This window comes from Wolffia australiana, chromosome 5 (assembly GCF_029677425.1).
Source record: "Wolffia australiana isolate 7733 chromosome 5, ASM2967742v1".
NCBI classification, from domain to species: domain Eukaryota; kingdom Viridiplantae; phylum Streptophyta; class Magnoliopsida; order Alismatales; family Araceae; genus Wolffia; species Wolffia australiana.
In genome coordinates, this window is record NC_135839.1 from 2,181,857 (window position 1) to 2,200,616 (window position 18,760).

At 40.0% G+C, this 18,760-nt stretch overlaps 1 protein-coding gene across 2 annotated transcripts; it reads left to right on the forward strand.

Annotated features, from left to right (window-relative positions):
- Nucleotides 1-4,601: 4,601 nt before the first annotated feature.
- FAS4 (RNA helicase family protein) lies at nt 4,602-14,106 on the forward strand. Of its 2 annotated transcripts, XM_078574961.1 has the most exons (13): nt 4,602-4,773; nt 4,918-5,053; nt 5,558-5,616; nt 6,635-6,707; nt 6,800-6,868; nt 6,948-6,997; nt 7,181-7,241; nt 7,313-7,648; nt 9,082-9,309; nt 10,155-10,370; nt 10,959-11,072; nt 11,206-12,270; nt 12,433-14,106. In XM_078574961.1, exons 3-13 carry the CDS (start codon nt 5,567-5,569, stop codon nt 13,879-13,881), a joined length of 3,711 nt encoding a protein of 1,236 aa, XP_078431087.1. In that variant the 5' UTR covers nt 4,602-4,773; nt 4,918-5,053; nt 5,558-5,566; the 3' UTR covers nt 13,882-14,106. The 2 variants fall into 2 exon arrangements, with proteins under 2 accessions (XP_078431087.1, XP_078431086.1); XM_078574960.1 differs by lacking the exon at nt 4,918-5,053.
- The last annotated feature ends 4,654 nt before the right edge of the window (nt 14,107-18,760 follow it).

Below are 18,760 nucleotides of genomic sequence, written 5' to 3' on the forward strand. Positions count from 1 at the left end.
CGTCTCCACAGGGAGAACGATGATTAAGTATTTAATTTTCTCACTATAGTGATTATCAATATAAGAAGAGATACATACGAGAATAGTATAGGTGAGATAGTGATATCGAGGAAATATAAGTAGAATTACGAGAAATGTTACGGGAATAAGATGGATGGTGCGACAGATACTATAGTGATCGAATGCGCAAACGGTAAGATGAAAAAGATAGAGACGAGATAATGGGGACGTAAATGAGTGAAATGATAAATGAAAAGTTGATAAAAACTATAATTATGATAACAATAATGTTGGGACAGAAACAACGTAAGGCGAAGACACTTACCTTAGATCCTTACAGTTCGCCAGGATCATGATGATTTGCAATCGCCGGTAAGCTCCCCCTCTTCTATGATGCTTCTTCCCACATACCCAAGACACCAAGAACACACTTGATTGATCTCAAAACTCGCTATCTTTCAATCAGTCCACACAAGTAGGAAGCAAGTTCAAGCTGAATTTCACAATGATCCAAGCCTCTATATAGATCGAAGAGTATGAATGGAAAGAGGAGGGGAAGATGAACAAATGCTGAAAATTTCAGCTCAATTGGAGTTGTAGATCAAAAGTTATGGCAGTTTGAAGTTGAGCCAATCCTAGCGCTTAATTTACTTCTCTCCTCATTAACGTCCTCATTTTCTGTGTCCATTAAAAAGTCAAAGCACTTGAGATTCTGAGCTTTTCATGTTTCGTGTGGTTTTCGTTTTGCGTATTCCGCACCACGTGTACCTGAAAAAAGACAAAGAAAAACAAAAGAATTTTTTTTTTCTTGAGGCTGATGTGGCAGCGCATCAGTGTGCCATGTCACCCTCTTTCTTCGTTTTTCTTTTGTTTTAAATGAGTGGATGTGAGCACGCCACGTCATGTTGCACCAAAAAAGCCAAAATAGTTTAAAAATTCATTTAAATAAATAAAGCCTAAAAATACGTATGAATATATATTTTGACTTAGAAAATCATATCTTTCCAAATTTAATGTCAAAAATTCTAGAAAAATCATACTCTGCCTAAAAAATTAGTCTTTTAGAATCTATTTTCAGAAAAATTCTCCAAAAAATGCATAAAAATGCAGAAAAATATTTTCCTAAAAATAGATTTAATCATTTTAAGCTTGATAACATGCAAATATAAGTAGTTTAATGCGGATAAACATGTAAATGTGATCATATAATTTACTAAAAATGCATGTTATCAAGGACCATTGGGAGACCAAGCCCCAACGTGCCTGCAGTTGCGTCGCGGAACCCGAGCTGACGCGAAGAATACGAGTTTCAAATATACGGCTTGACGATTGGTCCCGACAGTTCGTTCACTTTTGCATTTTATATTTATGGATTTTATGGGCCCCCGTGTTTTGGGCTACGTTGTTTTTTCTTTTGTTTTTGAGTTCCATTTGGACCATTTGGGCAACCACCCTTACCTATTTAAGGGATTGTGTGCCCTAAGATCATTTTGGACCTCTTTTGATGAAAATTTGAGTTTCTTTCACATTTCATGGGGATGTGTGGGTGGGCTCGACAACTGGTGATGACGGAGAAGTCGTCAATGGCAACATGTGTGGGGCTGTTCTTCTGGCCACAGTATCATCTTTGCGTCAGTGAACTGGCGGCGGCGGTGGTGGTCGATCGGCGATTGTCTTCTTCTGGGTTACACTTTGAAAACAACAAAGATAATCCCAAAAGGGGAGGGTGGTTGTGAACATAAACTCAAATATCCCATCAGTAAGTATGTCTCAAAGGAGAGACTAAATCCACAATATAGAAGTTTCTTGAGATCCTAAAAAAGAGGCACTTGGCATCAAGGATTAGAAACATGCGAGGAATGAGAAGATGGATCCCCCAAAGTGAAATCAAACGGGGAGTTCACTCCTGTTAGGAAAAAAAGTTATTAGTTGTCGATGGGTGTGTCAAAAAATAAATGTTGATGACACGCTGGAGGTACAAGGCCAGGCTGGTTACTAAGGGATACAGTCTTATGGTGCTGACTACTTTGGGATGTTTACCTAAGTTGCTAATTTGAATATCACAAAGATTCTTATTGTTATTGAAGCAAAGTGCGGATGGAAAATTTTAGACTTTGATATCAAGAGTGAGTTCTTGCATGAAGATTTAGAGGAATATGTGTACATGTCACCTTCCATTGGGTATCATCTCAGTGGTTCGTCCATTATGGTGTGTACTCTAAAGAAGGCATTATAGGGTCTTAGTCTATTCCCGAGGGCCTAGTTTGGGCAATTCATTCTTGTTATGAGAAGCCTTGGATACATGCATTATAATGGGGACAGTACAATTCTTCAGGAATAGACCGAGATGTGTGTTGTGTGTCGTTATTGGCTACATTAGTGACATCCTAGAGACAATGAATGACGAGCTAGAGATAAAATATCTATGCAGTCAACTTTCACAAAAAGTTTGATATCAGATCACTTGGCAAACTGCCCATTTGATATCTTTGTACACGAGAATCAACAAAGTCGACTCCACATTGTTCACACAATTTTTTGGGTCTTCCTTTTCAGCTCCGATCACTCGATAATTTCCACAAGCACGTACTTTATAGGCATTGAAGTATGATACTCATTTGACATTGCATTCGTCTCGCAACATAAGTGTATTATGGATTTGTTGAAAGAAACCAGTATGTTGGGTTGCAAACTAATTGATACCCTAGTTGATGTAAATGTGAAGTTTAAAAGGGTGAAGGTGGTGACGTTGGAAGGAGCTCTTTTAGAGACTCATAGGACAATTAATATACTTAAAGTCACACACATCCAGACATCTCGTTTGTAGTGAGTACTGTGAGCCAATTCATGAGTGAGGCCTATGAGCATCATCTTCAAGGGGAATACATGGTCATGGCTTACTTGAAGCACAAAATTGGACAAGACCCCAAGTATACATGGAGTGTGGACTATCAGAAGAGGTACTTATTGATGCTGTTTATACCAGTTTTGTGGTGGGTAGGGAGTTTACATCTAGATATTGTACTTACATTGGAGACAGTTCAGTGCCTTGGAGAATTGAAACGCACAAGGTTGTTGCACTTTTGAGTGCCGATGCTGAATTCTAGTCATTTTTGGGGGGCATCTGTGAGATAACGTGGATTCAAGGGGTACTAGAGGATAATAATTTGTTTACTAATATAATCAGCCTGCGCTACCTTTGCTCATAATCCAATTCAACTTGAATGTATCAAGCAAGTTGCAGTCAGAGCTTTATTATGGAGAATATAGATAGTGGAGCCATTATTCCAGCGTCGATTTGTGGTATATGAGGAAAAAGACTGCAACATCTTCACAAAGGGACTCCGGTTTGAGAAATTGATGTTCAAACTGGGCATGGCTAACATCCACACCCAGATTTTAGGGGGAGTTAGCTAGCTTTCTTTATCATTAATTTTTTTCATTATTTCATTGTACATGAGACAGATTTTATAAGTGGCTCACCTCTCCATTCCAATCCGTTCCGTTCAGGGAGTGTCTCGTCTTGTTGTTTGTTATTTTGCTAGTCAGTTATTCTCACAGATGAGAAGTAATTAGTTTTAGTGGCTCACATGAGGGGTCACTTATCATTTCACACATGAGAATAGTTGGCTATTGGACCACCCAATGTAAGGATTGAGAGTACTTAAAACTGTTCAGTCCTCACTCGAGCATCATGTTTTTGTTTTGAAAACCCTAACTTTTTCTTAGACGATGACAATTGCAGGAGAGGTTCTTCTCATCACCTGTCTAGGTGATTTTTGCATAAATTATATTATTATGATTTATTAGATTCCTGTTTTCAAATTTTATAATCAACCGATTTCATTTTATCAGTTGAATCATGTGGCCACCGTGTCTCTTGGTTGCTCAATACCGTCTAATATATTGAAAATATTTAAATAAAACTAAACATGGAGAAGTGAATTTTATTTATCATTTTTAATTACACGACATTACATATTATTTACCCATATGTTTCAAGAATTTTTCAGAGGCAAATTCATGACAAATTTGCAGCTACTCATTCTATTTAATAATTTTTTTCAAATGAATTAAAAAAAATTAAAATTGGAATTTATATTTAAAGAGAATAACCATTTTATTAATTTATCTACACCTCACTTACTGAACTTTTCCTTTAACTATCTCTTTTTTCTTGAAATGTGTATCTTACTAGATAGAAAACAATTTTAATATTTTAAATCCTATCTCATCGCAAAAAGTATCCAAGAAAGAATACCTCCCACAGGACATGGAAACTATCTCGTCCCTCATCCAAGGCCCCAAAGCGGGACGGTTATTTCGTCCATGAACGAAACTTGCGTCCCGTCCAAGGCTCGAGTACGACACGGTTATTTCGTCCATGGACGAAGCAATCGTCCCGTCCAAGGCCCCAGAACGGGACGTTTATTTCGTCCATGTTCGAAGCAATCGTCCCGTACACGGCCCCAGAACGGGACGGTTATAGTTTGGTCTCTTAAGGGTCAGGGTCGAGTCGGGTCGGGTCGAATGGGTCGACTCGATCGGTTTTACCAATTAAAAAAAAATATAATAACTTAATTAGAGACTTCGCTTTCTCTGTCTCTCTCCGCCGCCGGCGAAGTATTTGGGCAAGTCTCATCTCTATCTCTCTCTCTATCTATAGATCGATCTATCTACCATCTCACTGTATCTCTCTCTCTATCTCTCTCTAAAGATTGAAGGGCAATCCTCCGCCGGTTATCTCCGCCTCGCCGCCGCGGCCGTCGTCGGGTAACTTTCTCTCTCTATATCTAACTTCTCGGTGTATCTATCTCTCTCTCCATCTCTCTCTCTATGTCTCTCTCTCTCTCTCTCTCTCTCTATCTGTATCTATCTCTCTCTATTTCTCACTCTTTCTCTCTCTAAAAATTGAAGGGCAATCCTCCGCCTCGCCGCCGCCTCATTTGGGTTACTCGCTACCTTCTCTCTCTCTCTCTCTATGTTTCTGTCTGTACCTATCTCTCTCTCTATCTCTTTGAACGTTTGAAGGCCAATTCTCCGCCGCATTTGGGTAACTCTCTTTCTCTCTCTATCTATCAATCTATCTTCTCTCTGTATGTCTCTCTCTCTATGTATATGCTTTTTCTATGTTTCTCTGTCTTTCTCTCTCTTTCCCATCCTCTCTCTCTCTCTATGTATATATCTCTTCTGTACCTCTCTATCTCTTCCCCTATTTCTTTCTGTCTTTCTCTTCTTCCTCTTCTCTCAAATGCTTCTTGTTGCCAGCAATCTAAATTACAAAATCAGAAACTTTTTAAATAAGATTTTACAGGCCACCTTGCCTTTAACTTCCTTGTTCTTATTATAAGCGAAAGATTATACATTTTAAATGCAAGAAAACGTTGGACTTGGTCAACAAAAGAGTAATAAAAAAAATTCAATGGCGAAACTTTTCCCCTGTTAATTTTGTGATGTTTGCTGTTACTTTATTCTCCAGTTTGATGATAGTTTTATTTTTTTCTCCTTTATTTTTTTTCTGGCTTCTGAATTCATGGGGTTTTGCTATTACATGCAGGCATATACTATGAAGAGAAAGGCCAAGTCGAAGGCCGAGGCATCCAATGCTGATTGCAGGTTTGTATGCTGTGATTTAAATAGTGTTTGCCCGTCCCGATGCTGTGAGTTAAATGCTGTGAGTTAATCCAAATTTTTTTTTTTAAATAGTGTTTGCCCGTCCGGATGCTGTGAGTTAATCCAAATTTTTTTTTTTAAATAGTGTTTGCCCGTCCGGACAAAGATATTGGGACAGGTGCTGAACAGGGTTATATCACAAGGGGAAATCCAATGTCCGCTTTGACCAATATCAGTATATTAGATGGAAATATCGGATTTTGATTGCTCCAGTACTGATATCTGATATCAATTTCAGTCCTGATGTCTGGCTGATCAAATATCCGATATTGTCATCTCATACCTTCATCACTTTCCCTGATATTGGATCATCGGAATGTCTGATATCAGACATTTGGACGGGTATATAAAGGGGAACATTAGTGAATTTTTAAGCAGAGGATCTGACTCACGGTTATTTTGGGTTTTATTTCTGTTTTATTCACCGTTTAAGTGACTTATTCATGCGGGTGTGAATTGAGTAACTTAAACTTGCCCCAGGGCCAGGCCTGCTCCTGGGCCCAAGTTCTCTTTTGTATCTCGTAGGTATTCAAAAAATTCAAAAAAAAATCTCATAGGTATTAAAACCCCAGACTCCTAGTATGAGGTAAGTCGTTCCTAATTCCTAAATCCTAAATTTGGAGGCTGGTGGCTGGTCTGTTCTGCTCCAACAGAACTGACAATGATCAATCCTGCTGAGATGTTGTAATTTTTTCAGCCTATGATTTTTAATGATTGGTAATTATCCGACGAGATTAATGCACTAGGAAATTTGACGTTCTTTCCATTTTTAGTAATGTTAATGTGGAATTCAGAACGTTAATTCAAACTGAGGAACAATCAAACCTGTACGAAAGAAGGAAATTCGTTGAGGCCCATAAACCTTAAAACAAAACCATATGAACCTTAAAACAAAACCATATGAACCGTAAAACAAAATCATGTTTATGATTGCTCTAAATGTGTTTTATTTTTTTTGCAGTTCACACGGACATGACACCAACATTTTTCTTTTGCCTGGAACAAAAAACAAGAAGAAAAAGGTCACGGAAAAGGTAGGGGATATCTTTAATTTCTTATTATGTTTTCATGATCAGCATACATGATCTAACCACTGCTGTTATTAAACTTCCTAATTATGTACCAGGAGTGTGTATTAAGAGGGAAAGCAGCCTCAAGCAAGAATGAAGATGAGAGGAAAATGAAACGGCTGCAAGTTTGTAATTTCTATGGTCTCGATTAGTTAGATAAATATTATTTATTCAATTTATTCATCTACTTCTTATTCTTTCTAGGAAAAGAGAAATAGAGCAGCACTAGAAGCAAAAAGCCTCTATCTACTGAAGTATGTTGATTGATCATATCTCTTCATTACATATCTCTCTTCATTACTGTTAGTTGAACCACTTTTTCATACATCTCTCCATGTATAAGGTCCTCTATTATTTCAAAAAAAAAATGTATAAGGTCCTCTATTTGGTATATTATATTAAAATTAATTTTAATTAATGATACATATTTCCCTCAGGAAACATGCGATTCGTGACGATGTATACCCTCTTTTATTTTCCTCAGGCACCATTGGTCAGGTCAGTGGACTCATTTATTCATTTTTTACACAAAAACCCTTAAATGATTTTTTTTGCATTGCTCTATTTAGAATGAGTCCCGGAGGAAGAGGTCTGTGAGAGCTGCAAACTTTTCAAAAGCTGGTTTGAAGCTGTATGAGGACGCGAAGGCTTGTAGTAATAAGATCAGCGATAAGTTGACAGATGATGAGAATGATGGTTTGCAGAAACAAACCTTAAAAAGCTCTTGCATGCTTCCGAATGAGGGGAATCAATCCAAAGATAATGGTGGCATAAGTATGATGTGTCAAAGGATTGAAGTTGTTGAATCAATTACATTGAAACCTATTCCAGAACTTCAAAACACGTGCGCCATTGATTGGATTGCTGAGATGCAACCAAGCAGTTCGTCAAAATCTTGCACTCAGGTTAAATATTTAATGAACTTTCCAAAATTATTTCTTTGATTCATATTTACTATGAGCTGGTCTAGATGAGGCTAGTTCAACATAGTTTGGGAAAAATGATATGATAAATACACTGATATTTTTATTGATCTGATAGCTGCTACAAACTGGTGATACCAAAAAAATACCATCTCTTTTCTATCATTCCTCATGCAACTGGGGTTGTTTATTTATTTGATCCAATTGAGAGTAATATCTTCTCATTGTCCTTTTTGAATCAGTTTTCTTTGTTCCCATGAATATTCATGTTACTGAATAATCATGGTCTTTTACTCGTTGGCGAGATAGTAACTTTTTTCTGACGTACTGAAATATTTGAGTTAATCACAAATCGGTGAGATTAACTGATTTTTCCCGGCAGAATCATTTACGTCTAGTCGTAGAATAATGTGTCCAATTGCTTAAACTACATGTACAAGAATACTTTTCCTGTATGTTGAAGTTTACTGGGTTGAACATTCATTCTCTACCTTTAGGGATTTGTGATATCTATTTTTTCTAAGAAAGGGATTTGTGGTTTACGTTGGAGCATAAGTCTCATCTCAAGTAATTGGAAACAATTTGTGATCGGGAAAGTTGAAGAATTATTATATCGACAACATTTTCCTTTCATTTGCCAAATCTCTATTTAAGAAACAAATATCTCGGAGAGTTTTTTACTTGAAGAATAAAAGCACATTCTTGTATCTTGAATGTGCAAGCTAACAAGACCAACTGGCTTCGTGCTTAAATATTATTCTTCTTATCAGACTTAAATATTGTTGAATTATCCACAGAGGACAACCAAAATGCAGTAACCCAATGACAAATTTATGTCTGAGTAATTTCGACTATTTTCTCTTTAAATTGGCTACTTTTAATTTTACGAACAATATTCCCATGCCCTCAAATCGCAGCTTTGGAGCATAATAATCTTAAAGCTTGGTGACAAAGAGGGCATGCTATTGTTTCTTGTGACACACTTTCCTTAATTTTTTGTTTTGCAGTTTACTGTAATTCTAATTTGGTGTAGAAGCCCGCCTCTTTTTCAGCCATTACTGATCCGTACTGCTTGTATTCTTATCTTTTACCGTCTTGTAATCAATGTTTGTTAGGATGAAGTTGTAGAGATTTGGCTGTGTTTGATGATCAGAGAAGAATAAAATTTCATTTTGAATCTGCCATGAGACTTCCGAACAACATTCTTATGATAGAAGACGCTTAAAGAATCCATTATTCCATAGAAAATGTTTTATATTAAGAATCAGGGTTTTAAATTCATGACGTTGACTTTTTTCCATTTTCTACTCAACGAATTTATATCATTCTTCAATCTGGTATTTCAGTACTCTGTACTGATGTTGGTAAAACATTGCGTTGAGCTGCAAGTTAAGTACTTTCTTGTTCTGGTGCAGAATGCGGAAGAAACTAGTTCAGTAGTTGGTCAGATGAACAGTATTGTTCATTCAAGCACTGGTGGGCCCACAGTTGTTCATGTGTCAAGACCCAGCAGTGTTGAAAAAGAGAGAGAAGGTCTTCCCATCGTAATGATGGAGCAGGAGATCATGGAAGCTATCAATGGAAACTCCACTGTAATCATCTGTGGAGAAACAGGATGCGGAAAAACTACTCAAGTTCCTCAGGTTTGTCTGATTGTGGACTAGCAAAATTTTTTCTTGCTTTTTGAAATTTTAATCAAGGGTGATACTGATTTCTGTCTCCTCCAATTCTTCTGGTAGAGAGCTATGGAAGGTCTTTATCGATGGTTAGATAGAGGGAGAGATTGAAGAAAAGAAATGACAAAAGGCCCAGATCTCCCTGCCAATCCTACAATCACTTCTTGTCTGTTTCCTAGGGAAGGGTGTTATGATCCCCATGGAGATCTAACAAAATCAAGAAACGGGACGAGGGATAGAGAGGAGAATAGGAGAGATGGAAGAGGTAAGAGAGAAAAAGAGAGAGAGATAGGTGAACAAACTCTCAAGAACCTCCGAATCGGGAGTTCTTGCCCTCACGAAAGCTGAATACAGCTTCTCGTGCCAAGAAACCACAGGGTAATCATTCATCAAAGTCCCTCTAATGACCTTACAAGGGGGTATATATAACCCTACGATTTCAAGAATCAGTTATCTCATCAGGGCTCTAACAAAGGGCCACATCTATTTAAAGGAAAAATAATCTAAATGCAATTGTGTAATGTACCCTTGACTGGGTTGGGGATTTAAACCTCCTTTGGGAGGATCTCCCAGCCAATCCTGCGACAAATTCTTGTCTGAGCTCCATAGGGTAGGGCTAAGTGTACTTAAAAGCAACAACTCTTAGGGAAAAGGGCTGAAGCACCCCTGATAAGAGTTAATTTGATTGTAGACTACAAAAACTTATTTTTTTTATTCTTCCAACGTGAACTTATTTTTTTATTAAAATTTAATCGTGTGATACTGATCTCACTCTTCTATTTCTCTTTTATTGCATTATTGTAATGGAGCAGTTCCTATATGAAGGTGGTTACGGATTAAGAGGGAAAAGAATAGGTGTTACTCTACCACGGCGCGTTGCTGTTCTTGCCACTGCAAAAAGAGTATCTCATGAACTGAGTCTCTCTGTTGGAAAAGAAGTTGGGTATCAAGTGAGGCATGAAAAAAGGATGAAAGAGGATTGCTCGATCAAGTTCATGACAGATGGGATTTTACTACGAGAGTTGCAGGTAGCGTTTATTTTTCGTTCCTTTTAAGTGGGTATAATTTTATTTGATTTGATGGATATTTCTTGGTATATTCTGTGATGACCATGTCATCACTTTGTTGCAGTCTCTAAGTTTTCTTCAAATTGTTTTCTACCACATGATTTAGCTTTTATCTTGTATTGATATCTTTGTGATCGGATTTGTGTATTAATTTTATGTGTTAATACATCATTAAACTAATATTAATTTTAAGTCTAAATATTAACTACATAAATCCGTGCTTAAATCACTCTGCCATTGGTTGGCGTCATTTCTTCAAAACATTTTTTACATAAATCCTTGCTTAAACTGCACAAGGCTGCAGGGCACATTATAATCTTCTTAATGTTACTATTTCAGAAAGTTGAAAGATCGATTAAGATATTTCCTGCGTTGATTTCTGCATTCATTTAGTGAAATAACGTTTCTTTATCTCTTTTAACATGAAAAGAATAGATTTATTTCTTGTTGGCTCGTTTATCTGTGCTCAAACATTTCGGTCAAGGATTGATACCTGTTCTTTAATCTCATTCCTTGCTTAGCGTTCTTAACTCTTTTTTCTTTATGCAGAGTGATTTATTACTGAAGCAATACTCCGTCATTATTCTAGATGAGGCTCACGAGAGAAGCCTGAACACCGATATTCTTGTTGGAATGCTCTCTAGAGTAGTATGGTTACGACAGGTGAGATTTCCCCCCCCCCCCAAAGTTTCTCTTCCCATAATGGTAGGGTATCCTATGCCGTCATTCATCTGCACCAGGATGACAATGCCAACGAGAATATTATTTTTATTTTTTTAATTGTCTGGTGATGCAGAAGATATTCATGGAGCAGCAAGAGAAAGTGTACAAAGGGATGGAAATAAATCCTGAGACTGCTGCCACTCCCCTGAAACTTATCCTGATGAGTGCTACTCTACGTGTTGAAGACTTTGTTTCGGATAGAAGATTATTTCACGAGCCGCCACTAGTGTTAGAGGTTCCGACAAGACAATATCCTGTTACTGTTCATTTCTCAAAGAAGGTAGACTATAGAGACTATCTCAAACAGGCTTCAAAGAAGGTACTGCGGATTCACAGGGCACTTCCACCCGGCGGAATTCTTGTCTTTGTCACTGGGAAGGCCGAAGTAGAGTACTTGTGTCGAAAGCTCCGGAGAGAAGCATCCCAAAGTGAGACTTCCACAGCGGCTGAAGATATCACTTCTATTCTAAATAATTCTATTGAAGAACCATCTGAGGTATCTGATTCGGCCCTTGATGAATTTGTCGTGGAAGACGATGAAGATTCCTATTCTTCGGACTCTGAGGAAGAAATGATTGAGGAACCCAACTCAGTGTTAGAATTACTTAATGAACCAGAGCGTCTGGCATCACTCAAGGCGAAGTTTGATGCCATTACCACTGGGGCGAATGTTCTACCGGAGCAGAATCTTAGTGTCACAAAGGAAACATCTGAAAAATCTCGTGATATGTACAGCGGGTTGTGGGTGTTACCTCTCTATGCCATGTTACCCTCTGATGATCAGCTCCGTGTTTTTGGAGCTGTGCCGGAGGGTCAAAGGCTTGTTGTGGTCGCCACTAATGTGGCTGAAACATCGTTGACGATTCCGGGTATAAAATATGTCGTTGACACGGGCAGAGAAAAAGTGAAGAACTATAACTATCGAAATGGGATGGCTTCCTATGAGGTCAAGTGGATAAGCAAAGCGTCTGCGGCTCAGAGAGCTGGGAGGGCTGGGAGGACTGGGCCTGGGCACTGTTACCGATTATATTCATCTGCAATTTTCAGTAATGTTTTTCCTGATTTCCCTTCTCCTGAAATTTCAAAGGTACCTGTTGCTGGTGTTGTTCTTCTCATGAAGTCCATGGGTATTAAAAAGGTAATTATTTTATTTCATATAAATTTTCTTTTTTCCCTTGATCGTTGCCAACAGAGGGCAGCAATCAGGTCAAATCAAGTCAAAATATTTGACCAGTGGATCAGCCTTGATTGAGTGGATTGCTGACTCCTATTTGCCTAACGAATAGCTTCTCAATTCCAGGTTGAAAATTTTCCTTTCCCTACTCCACCTCTGCCTGAGGCATTCACAGAGGCTGAACAATGCCTCAAAGCTCTTGAAGGAGTTGACAGTGAGGGAAGCTTGACTCCCATCGGAAGAGAAATGGCCCGCTATCCGATGAGTCCTCGTCACTCTCGCATGATTCTATCATTCATACGACTTCTGCGGCGGCATCCACGTTGCTCAAGAGCAAACTTGGTCCTCGGATATGCCGTTGCATCAGCAGCTGCGCTAAGCTTCCACAGTCCTTTCATCTATCCATCCAAAGAGAACGACGACAACTGTGGTCAGCATGACAAAAGAGCTTCAATAGTCAGAGAAATCAGAAAACAGAGGGAGGTTTCTGTAAGATTCCGAAGCCGTACCAGTGATTCACTTACAGTTTCATATTTGCTGCAGTTATTTGATTCGGAGGTTAAGAAGGTGAGAAAAGAAGATTTCTGCCAGAAGAACTCACTTCATTTCAAGACTATGGATGAGATGTCAAAGCTGAGAAGGCAACTGCTGGAGCTGATTTTCCATCTGGGTGGAGCAGAGGGAGAATTCTCATGGTGTTATGGGACTGTCGAAGACGTAGAATCCGCCTGGCATCTCCCTCCTGGGGACTATCCTCTGTTTCTAGAAGAAGAAGAGCTTCTCTGTCAAGCAATTCTAGCCGGGTGGGCTGACCGGGTTGCCAAACGAGCCCGATCAGGCCCAAAGCCCTCAGAAAAGGACCGTCGAGCCAAAGCCACTAGATACCAGTCTTGTGCACTCTCTGAGACTGTATTTCTTCATCCCAGCTCTTCTGTTTCTCATACTCCTCCAGACTTTCTAGTCTACACAGAAATGCTCTCTACTAAAAGGCCATATCTGCATGGAGTAACAGCAGTGAAGTCAGAGTGGCTTGTAGAGCATGCTAGGGCTCTATGTGACATGTCACCGCCTCTGCCACAGCCTGCAGCGTGTTATGACTCGTCGAAAGACCAAGTTTTTTGCTGGGTCAGCCCGGTTTTTGGGCCGCATCTTTGGCAGCTTCCATTGCATGGGATGCCGGCCAAGGATGAGATGGTTAGGGTTTCTGTCTTTGCATCAGCTTTGCTGGAGGGCCAGGTTCTGCCATGCTTGATGTCTGCTCAGAAGTACCTTGTCGCCTCGCCAGGAACTATTCTGAAGCCGGAGTGCTTGGGCCAGAGTAGGGTTTTCAATCTGCTTAAGAAACTTAAGGTGGGGGGTGTAGTGGTCGATTGCCGGGCAGGTTTATGCAGGGTTTGGAGGAAGAATCCTCTGTTTCTGAGGCCTGAGATCCTGTGCTGGTTTCATGAAGAGTTTTGGCATCTGTTTGACGAGCTCTGGCAAAAGATGCATGAGGAGATACTTTTAGATGGTGAGCAGCTATTTTTAGCAAAGAAAAAGAAGCGGAAAAGTGAGAAGAAAAGAACTAAACTGTGAGTAGAAGCTGTTCTTTTTAGAATAGATTTATGGCTGTATTTTTTAATAGTTATCTTGCACTATATTATTTTGTTCTGTTTTTTTTCTATCGATTTACTTTGTTTAAGGCAGTAGTTTCTGATTGGGGGAAAATGAAACGTGAGCTTGGTACTAGATGATGGTTGCTCATTTAAGACTTCTGGATCTTGTAAGATATTGATAAACAATGATTATACTTTTGCCCTCTATGTAGAGTTGGTTGTGACGAGAAGCTGCTCTTTGTATTTAATTATATAGTTTTAGTTCATTAATTGGTTTTATTCTCAGAAATGTCATTTAGGGATGGTGAACATCTATTTTTATCAAAGAGAAATATGAGGAAAATGAAAGGAAACTAAGCAGTGAGTAGAAGCTGTTCTTATTACCATAAAAATATATTTCCTTGGTCCATTAATGTCTTGGGAGGAAGAGAGAGGAGAGAGAGAGGAGAGATGAGGGAAGAAGATGGAGGAGAGAGGTAGGGAGAGGTAGAGAGAAGAGATGAGGGAAGAAGATGGAGGAGAGAGGTAGGGAGAGGTAGAGAGGAGAGATGAGGGAAGAAGAGAGAGGTAGGGAGAGGTAGAGAGAAGAGATGAGGGAAGAAGATGGAGGAGAGAGGTAGAGAGGAGAGATGAGGGAAGAAGAGAGAGGTAGGGAGAGGTAGAGAGGAGAGATGAGGGAAGAAGAGAGAGGAGAGAGAGGTAGAGAGGAGAGATGAGGGAAGAAGAGAGAGGAGAGAGAGGTAGAGAGGAGCGATGAGGGAAGAAGAGAGAGGAGAGAGAGGTAGAGAGGAGCGATGAGGGAAGAAGAGAGAGGAGAGAGAGGGAGAGAGGAGCGAGGAGGGAAGAAGAGAGAGGAGAGAGAGGGAGAGAGGGGAGAGGGGGGAAGAAGAGAGAGGAGAGAGAGGTAGAGAGGAGCGATGAGGGAAGAAGAGAGAGGAGAGAGAGGTAAAGAGGAGAGACGAGGGAAGAAGAGAGAGGAGAGAGAGAGGTAGGGAGGAGAGAGAGGTAGAGAGGAGAGAGAGAAGTAGGGAGAGGTAGGGAGGAGAGAGAGTAGGGAGAGGTAGGGACCAGAGAGAGTAGGGAGAGGAAGGGAGGAGAGAGAAGTAGGGATAGGTAGGGAGGAGAGAAAGGAGAGAGGAGAGAGAGTAGGTAGAGGTAGGGAGGAGTGAGGAGAGAGAAGTAGGGTTAGGTAGGGAGAGAGGAGAGAGATGTAGGGAGAGGTAAGGAAAGGTAGATAGGAGAGAGGAGAGAGGAGAGAGGAAAGACAGAGAGAAGTAGGGAGAGGTGGCGAGGAGAGAGAAGAGTAGGGAGAGGTGGAGAGGAGAGAGAAGAGTAGGGAGAGGTAGGGAGGAGAGAGAGAAGTATGGAGAGGTAAGGAAAGGTAGATAGGAGAGAGGAAAGAGAGAGAGTAGGGAAGAGAGGAGGGAAGAAGAGAGAGGTAGGGAAAGGTAGATAAGAGAGAGGAGAGAGGAAAGAGAGAGAGAGAAGAAGGGAGAGGTAGAGAGGAGAGAGAACAGTAGGGAGAGGTAGAGAAGAGAGAGAGTAATGAGAGATAGAGAAGAGAGAGAAGTAGGGAGAGGTAGAGGAGAGAGAGAGGTAGAGAGAAGAGAGAAGTTAAAGTTGAAGGGACAAGAGATCAGGGATGCTCAGCTGAACACAACGTTGTGACTTGTGAGCCTATTGCTCGAGAATGACATGTGTGTGAGAGAAATATATGTAAAGAGATTTAAAGAGAAGTATATAGAGAGAGATAGACAGATCAAGTTTGATGTTGAAGGAGTAGCAGATCAAGCATTCTCATCTGAACACTATGCTATGTGCCTTTAGGTAGAGAGAGAGACGTTAGAGAGTAAAACAGAAAAAGAGAAAGAAATACAGAGAGAGACACATGAGAGAGTATAACAGAGAAAGAGAGAAAGATAGAGAGACGTTGAGTATTAAAACTGAAAGAGAGAAATAGATTGATAGAGAGAGTATAATAGGCTTTTGGTTGACAATACGAGAGGGTACCGGAGGTTGTTCTGTTCTGTTCTTTTGAAACGTAAAAAAAAATTTGCACAAAAGAACTGCACAGGGCCTTGTTCTTTTTTCTGTTCTTTTTTTCTCTCAAAAAGAATTTGCACAAAAAATTTGCACGAATTTGCGCACAAAACTAGAACAAAATTTGCACAAAGCTAACAAAAGGACCGCACACGGGTCTGTGCGATGTTATCTTCAAATTCGTTTTTGTTCTGTTTGGAAAACCGAACAGAACGAACAGTTCGCACAAATTCGCACAAAAAGAACAGAATGACCACGTCTTGGAAAGAGAGAGAGAGAGAGAGAGAGGTAGAGAGAGAGGGAGAGAAAAAGAGACAGCAAGAGAGAGAGAGAGAGAGAGAGAGAGAGAGAGAGAGAGAGGGGGAGAGAGGGAGAGAGAGAGAGAGAGAGAGAGAGAGAGAGAGAGAGAGAGAGAGAGAGAGAGAGAGAGAGAGAGAGAGAGAGAGAGAGAGAGAGAGAGAAATGAGTTTGGAGAAGGGTCGGTGAAGGCTGTTCTGGGTGGAACAGGAAGAGAGAAGATCTAACAAACGCCCACCCACGTAAGGGACCAACCATTGCAAACCCACATGCTGCAGAGCTATCCCAAGTTTTTTTTTTACTCCTCTCCTGCAAAATCCTCCTCTTTCAGCTTCGACAAGAATAGAAAAGTGACAAGAGAAGAGGAAGAAAAGAAATAACTTATTTGACGAGCCAACACTCTGACATCTACAAATTAGATGTTTGAGATAGAGGGTAAGCTTATCATGTTACTAAAATAATAAAAAAACATCTCTTGCGCTTTTATCCATAAAAAACTGACAAAGTGTGATATATTTATATTCATCAGAGAGAGAGAGAGGAAGATAGATAGATGAAGTGAGAGAGAGAGAGAGGAAGATAGATAGATGAAGTGAGAGAGAGAGGAAGATAGATAGATGAAGTGAGAGAGAGAGGAAGATAGATAGATGAAGTGAGAGAGAGAGGAAGATAGATAGATGAAGTGAGAGAGAGAGGAAGATAGATAGATGAAGTGAGAGAGAGAGACAGACAGACAGAGAGGGGAGAGAGAGAAAAAAGATAGATGGAGAGATAGAGATAGAGACAGAGAGAGAGGAAGATAGGTAGATGGAGAGAGAGACAGAGAGGGATAGAGGCAGAGAGAGAGGAAGAAAGGTAGATGGAGAGGGAGGTACAGGGAGAGAGGAAGACAGGTAGATGGAGGGAGAGAGACGGAGAGATAGAGGCAGAGAGAGGAAGATAGTAAATGGAGAGACAGAGGTAAATGGAGAGAGAGAGACACGAAGAGATAGAGACAGAGGGAGAGAAAGATAGATAGATGGAGAGAGAGAAAGAGAGAGAGGAAGTTAGATAGATAGGAGAGAGAGACGAAGAGAGAGAGAAAGAGAGAGTGAAGGAGAGATAGAGACAAAGAGAGAGAGGAAGATAGATAGGAGAGAGAGAGTAGAGAGATAGAGACAGACAGAGAGAGAGGAAGATTGATAGATAGGAGAGAGAGACGGAGAGAGAGAAAGAGAGAGTGAAGGAGAGATAGAGACAAAGAGAGAGGAAGATAGATAGGAGAGAGAGTGAAGGAGAGATAGAGACAGAGAGAGAGGAAGATATATACAAAGGAGAGAGAGACAGAGAGAGGGAGAGATAGAGACAGAGAGAGGAAGATAGATAGAAAGGAGAGAGAGACAGAGAGAGGGAGAGATAGAGACAGAGAGAGAGGAAGATAGATAGGAAAGAGAGACAGAGAGAGGGAGAGATAGAGACAGAGAGAGAGGAAGATAGATATAAAAGAGAGAGAGACGGAGAGAGGGAGAGAAAGAGAGAGTGAAGGAGAGATAGAGACAAGGAAAGAGAGAGGAAGATATATAGAAAGGAGAGAGAGACAGAGAGAGGGAGAGATAGAGATAGAGAGAGAGGAAGATAGATAAGAAATAGAGAGAGAGAGAGGGAGAGACAAAGAAAGAGAGAGAGGAAGATAGATAGGAAAGAGAGACAGAGAGAGGGAGAGATAGAGACAGAGAGAGAGGAAGATACATAGAAAGGAGAGAGAGACAGAGAGAGAGGGAGAGATAGAGACAGAGAGAGAGGAAGATAGATAGAAAGGAGAGAGAGACAGAGAGAGAGGGAGAGATAGAGACAGAGAGAGAGGAAGATAGATAGAAAGGAGAGAGAGACAGAGAGAGGGAGAGATAGAGACAGAGAGAGAGGAAGATAGATAGAAAGGAGAGAGAGACAGAGAGAGAGGGAGAGATAGAGACAGAGAGAGAGGAAGATAGATAGAAAGGAGAGAGAGACAGAGAGAGAGGGAGAGATAAAGACAGAGAGAGGAAGATAGATAGATGGAGAGTGAGAGACAGACAGATAGGGAGAAAGAGAGACTACAATGGGAAAACCCTTAAGGGAGAGGGAGAAAAAAAGAGAGACTCTGTGATAGATAAAGAGGTCTCAGTAAAGAGAGAAGAGACAGAGATGATCATCATAAATTAATAAAGGAAGCTGATTATAAATGCAAAAAAAACTGTGGATAAGTGTATGCTTTATCCATCCAACTCAAACTGTTGTTGAATTCGTCCACTTTTGTTGTCTACAAAGATAAAGTGCTGCTAAACTAGTTTGGATTCTACTGAGGTCAGAAATCTTATCCAATTGAGCTTTCTTATTTTTTATTATGCGTTACATTTGTAAAAAGATCTTCCGTGTTGACTTATTAAATAACAGCGTTTTTTGTTTTGTTTTTCATTTGTCCTATTCTCTTTTAGTAACTTGATATTTAACTTTTTTAAAACTACTTCTCATGAAAACCTGTAATAAATACTCATATACGATGT

What these genes read in the sequence shown, in the direction of transcription:
- FAS4 (XM_078574961.1), top strand. Translation starts at nt 5,567, where the DNA reads ATGAAGAGAAAGGCCAAGTCGAAGGCCGAGGCATCCAATGCTGATTGC. An exon ending in AAAAGCCTCTATCTACTGAA is followed by an intron (nt 6,998 to 7,180) that starts GTATGTTGATTG and finishes TATTTCCCTCAG; the next exon opens with GAAACATGCGATTCGTGACG. An exon ending in TTTTACTACGAGAGTTGCAG is followed by an intron (nt 10,371 to 10,958) that starts GTAGCGTTTATT and finishes TTCTTTATGCAG; the next exon opens with AGTGATTTATTACTGAAGCA.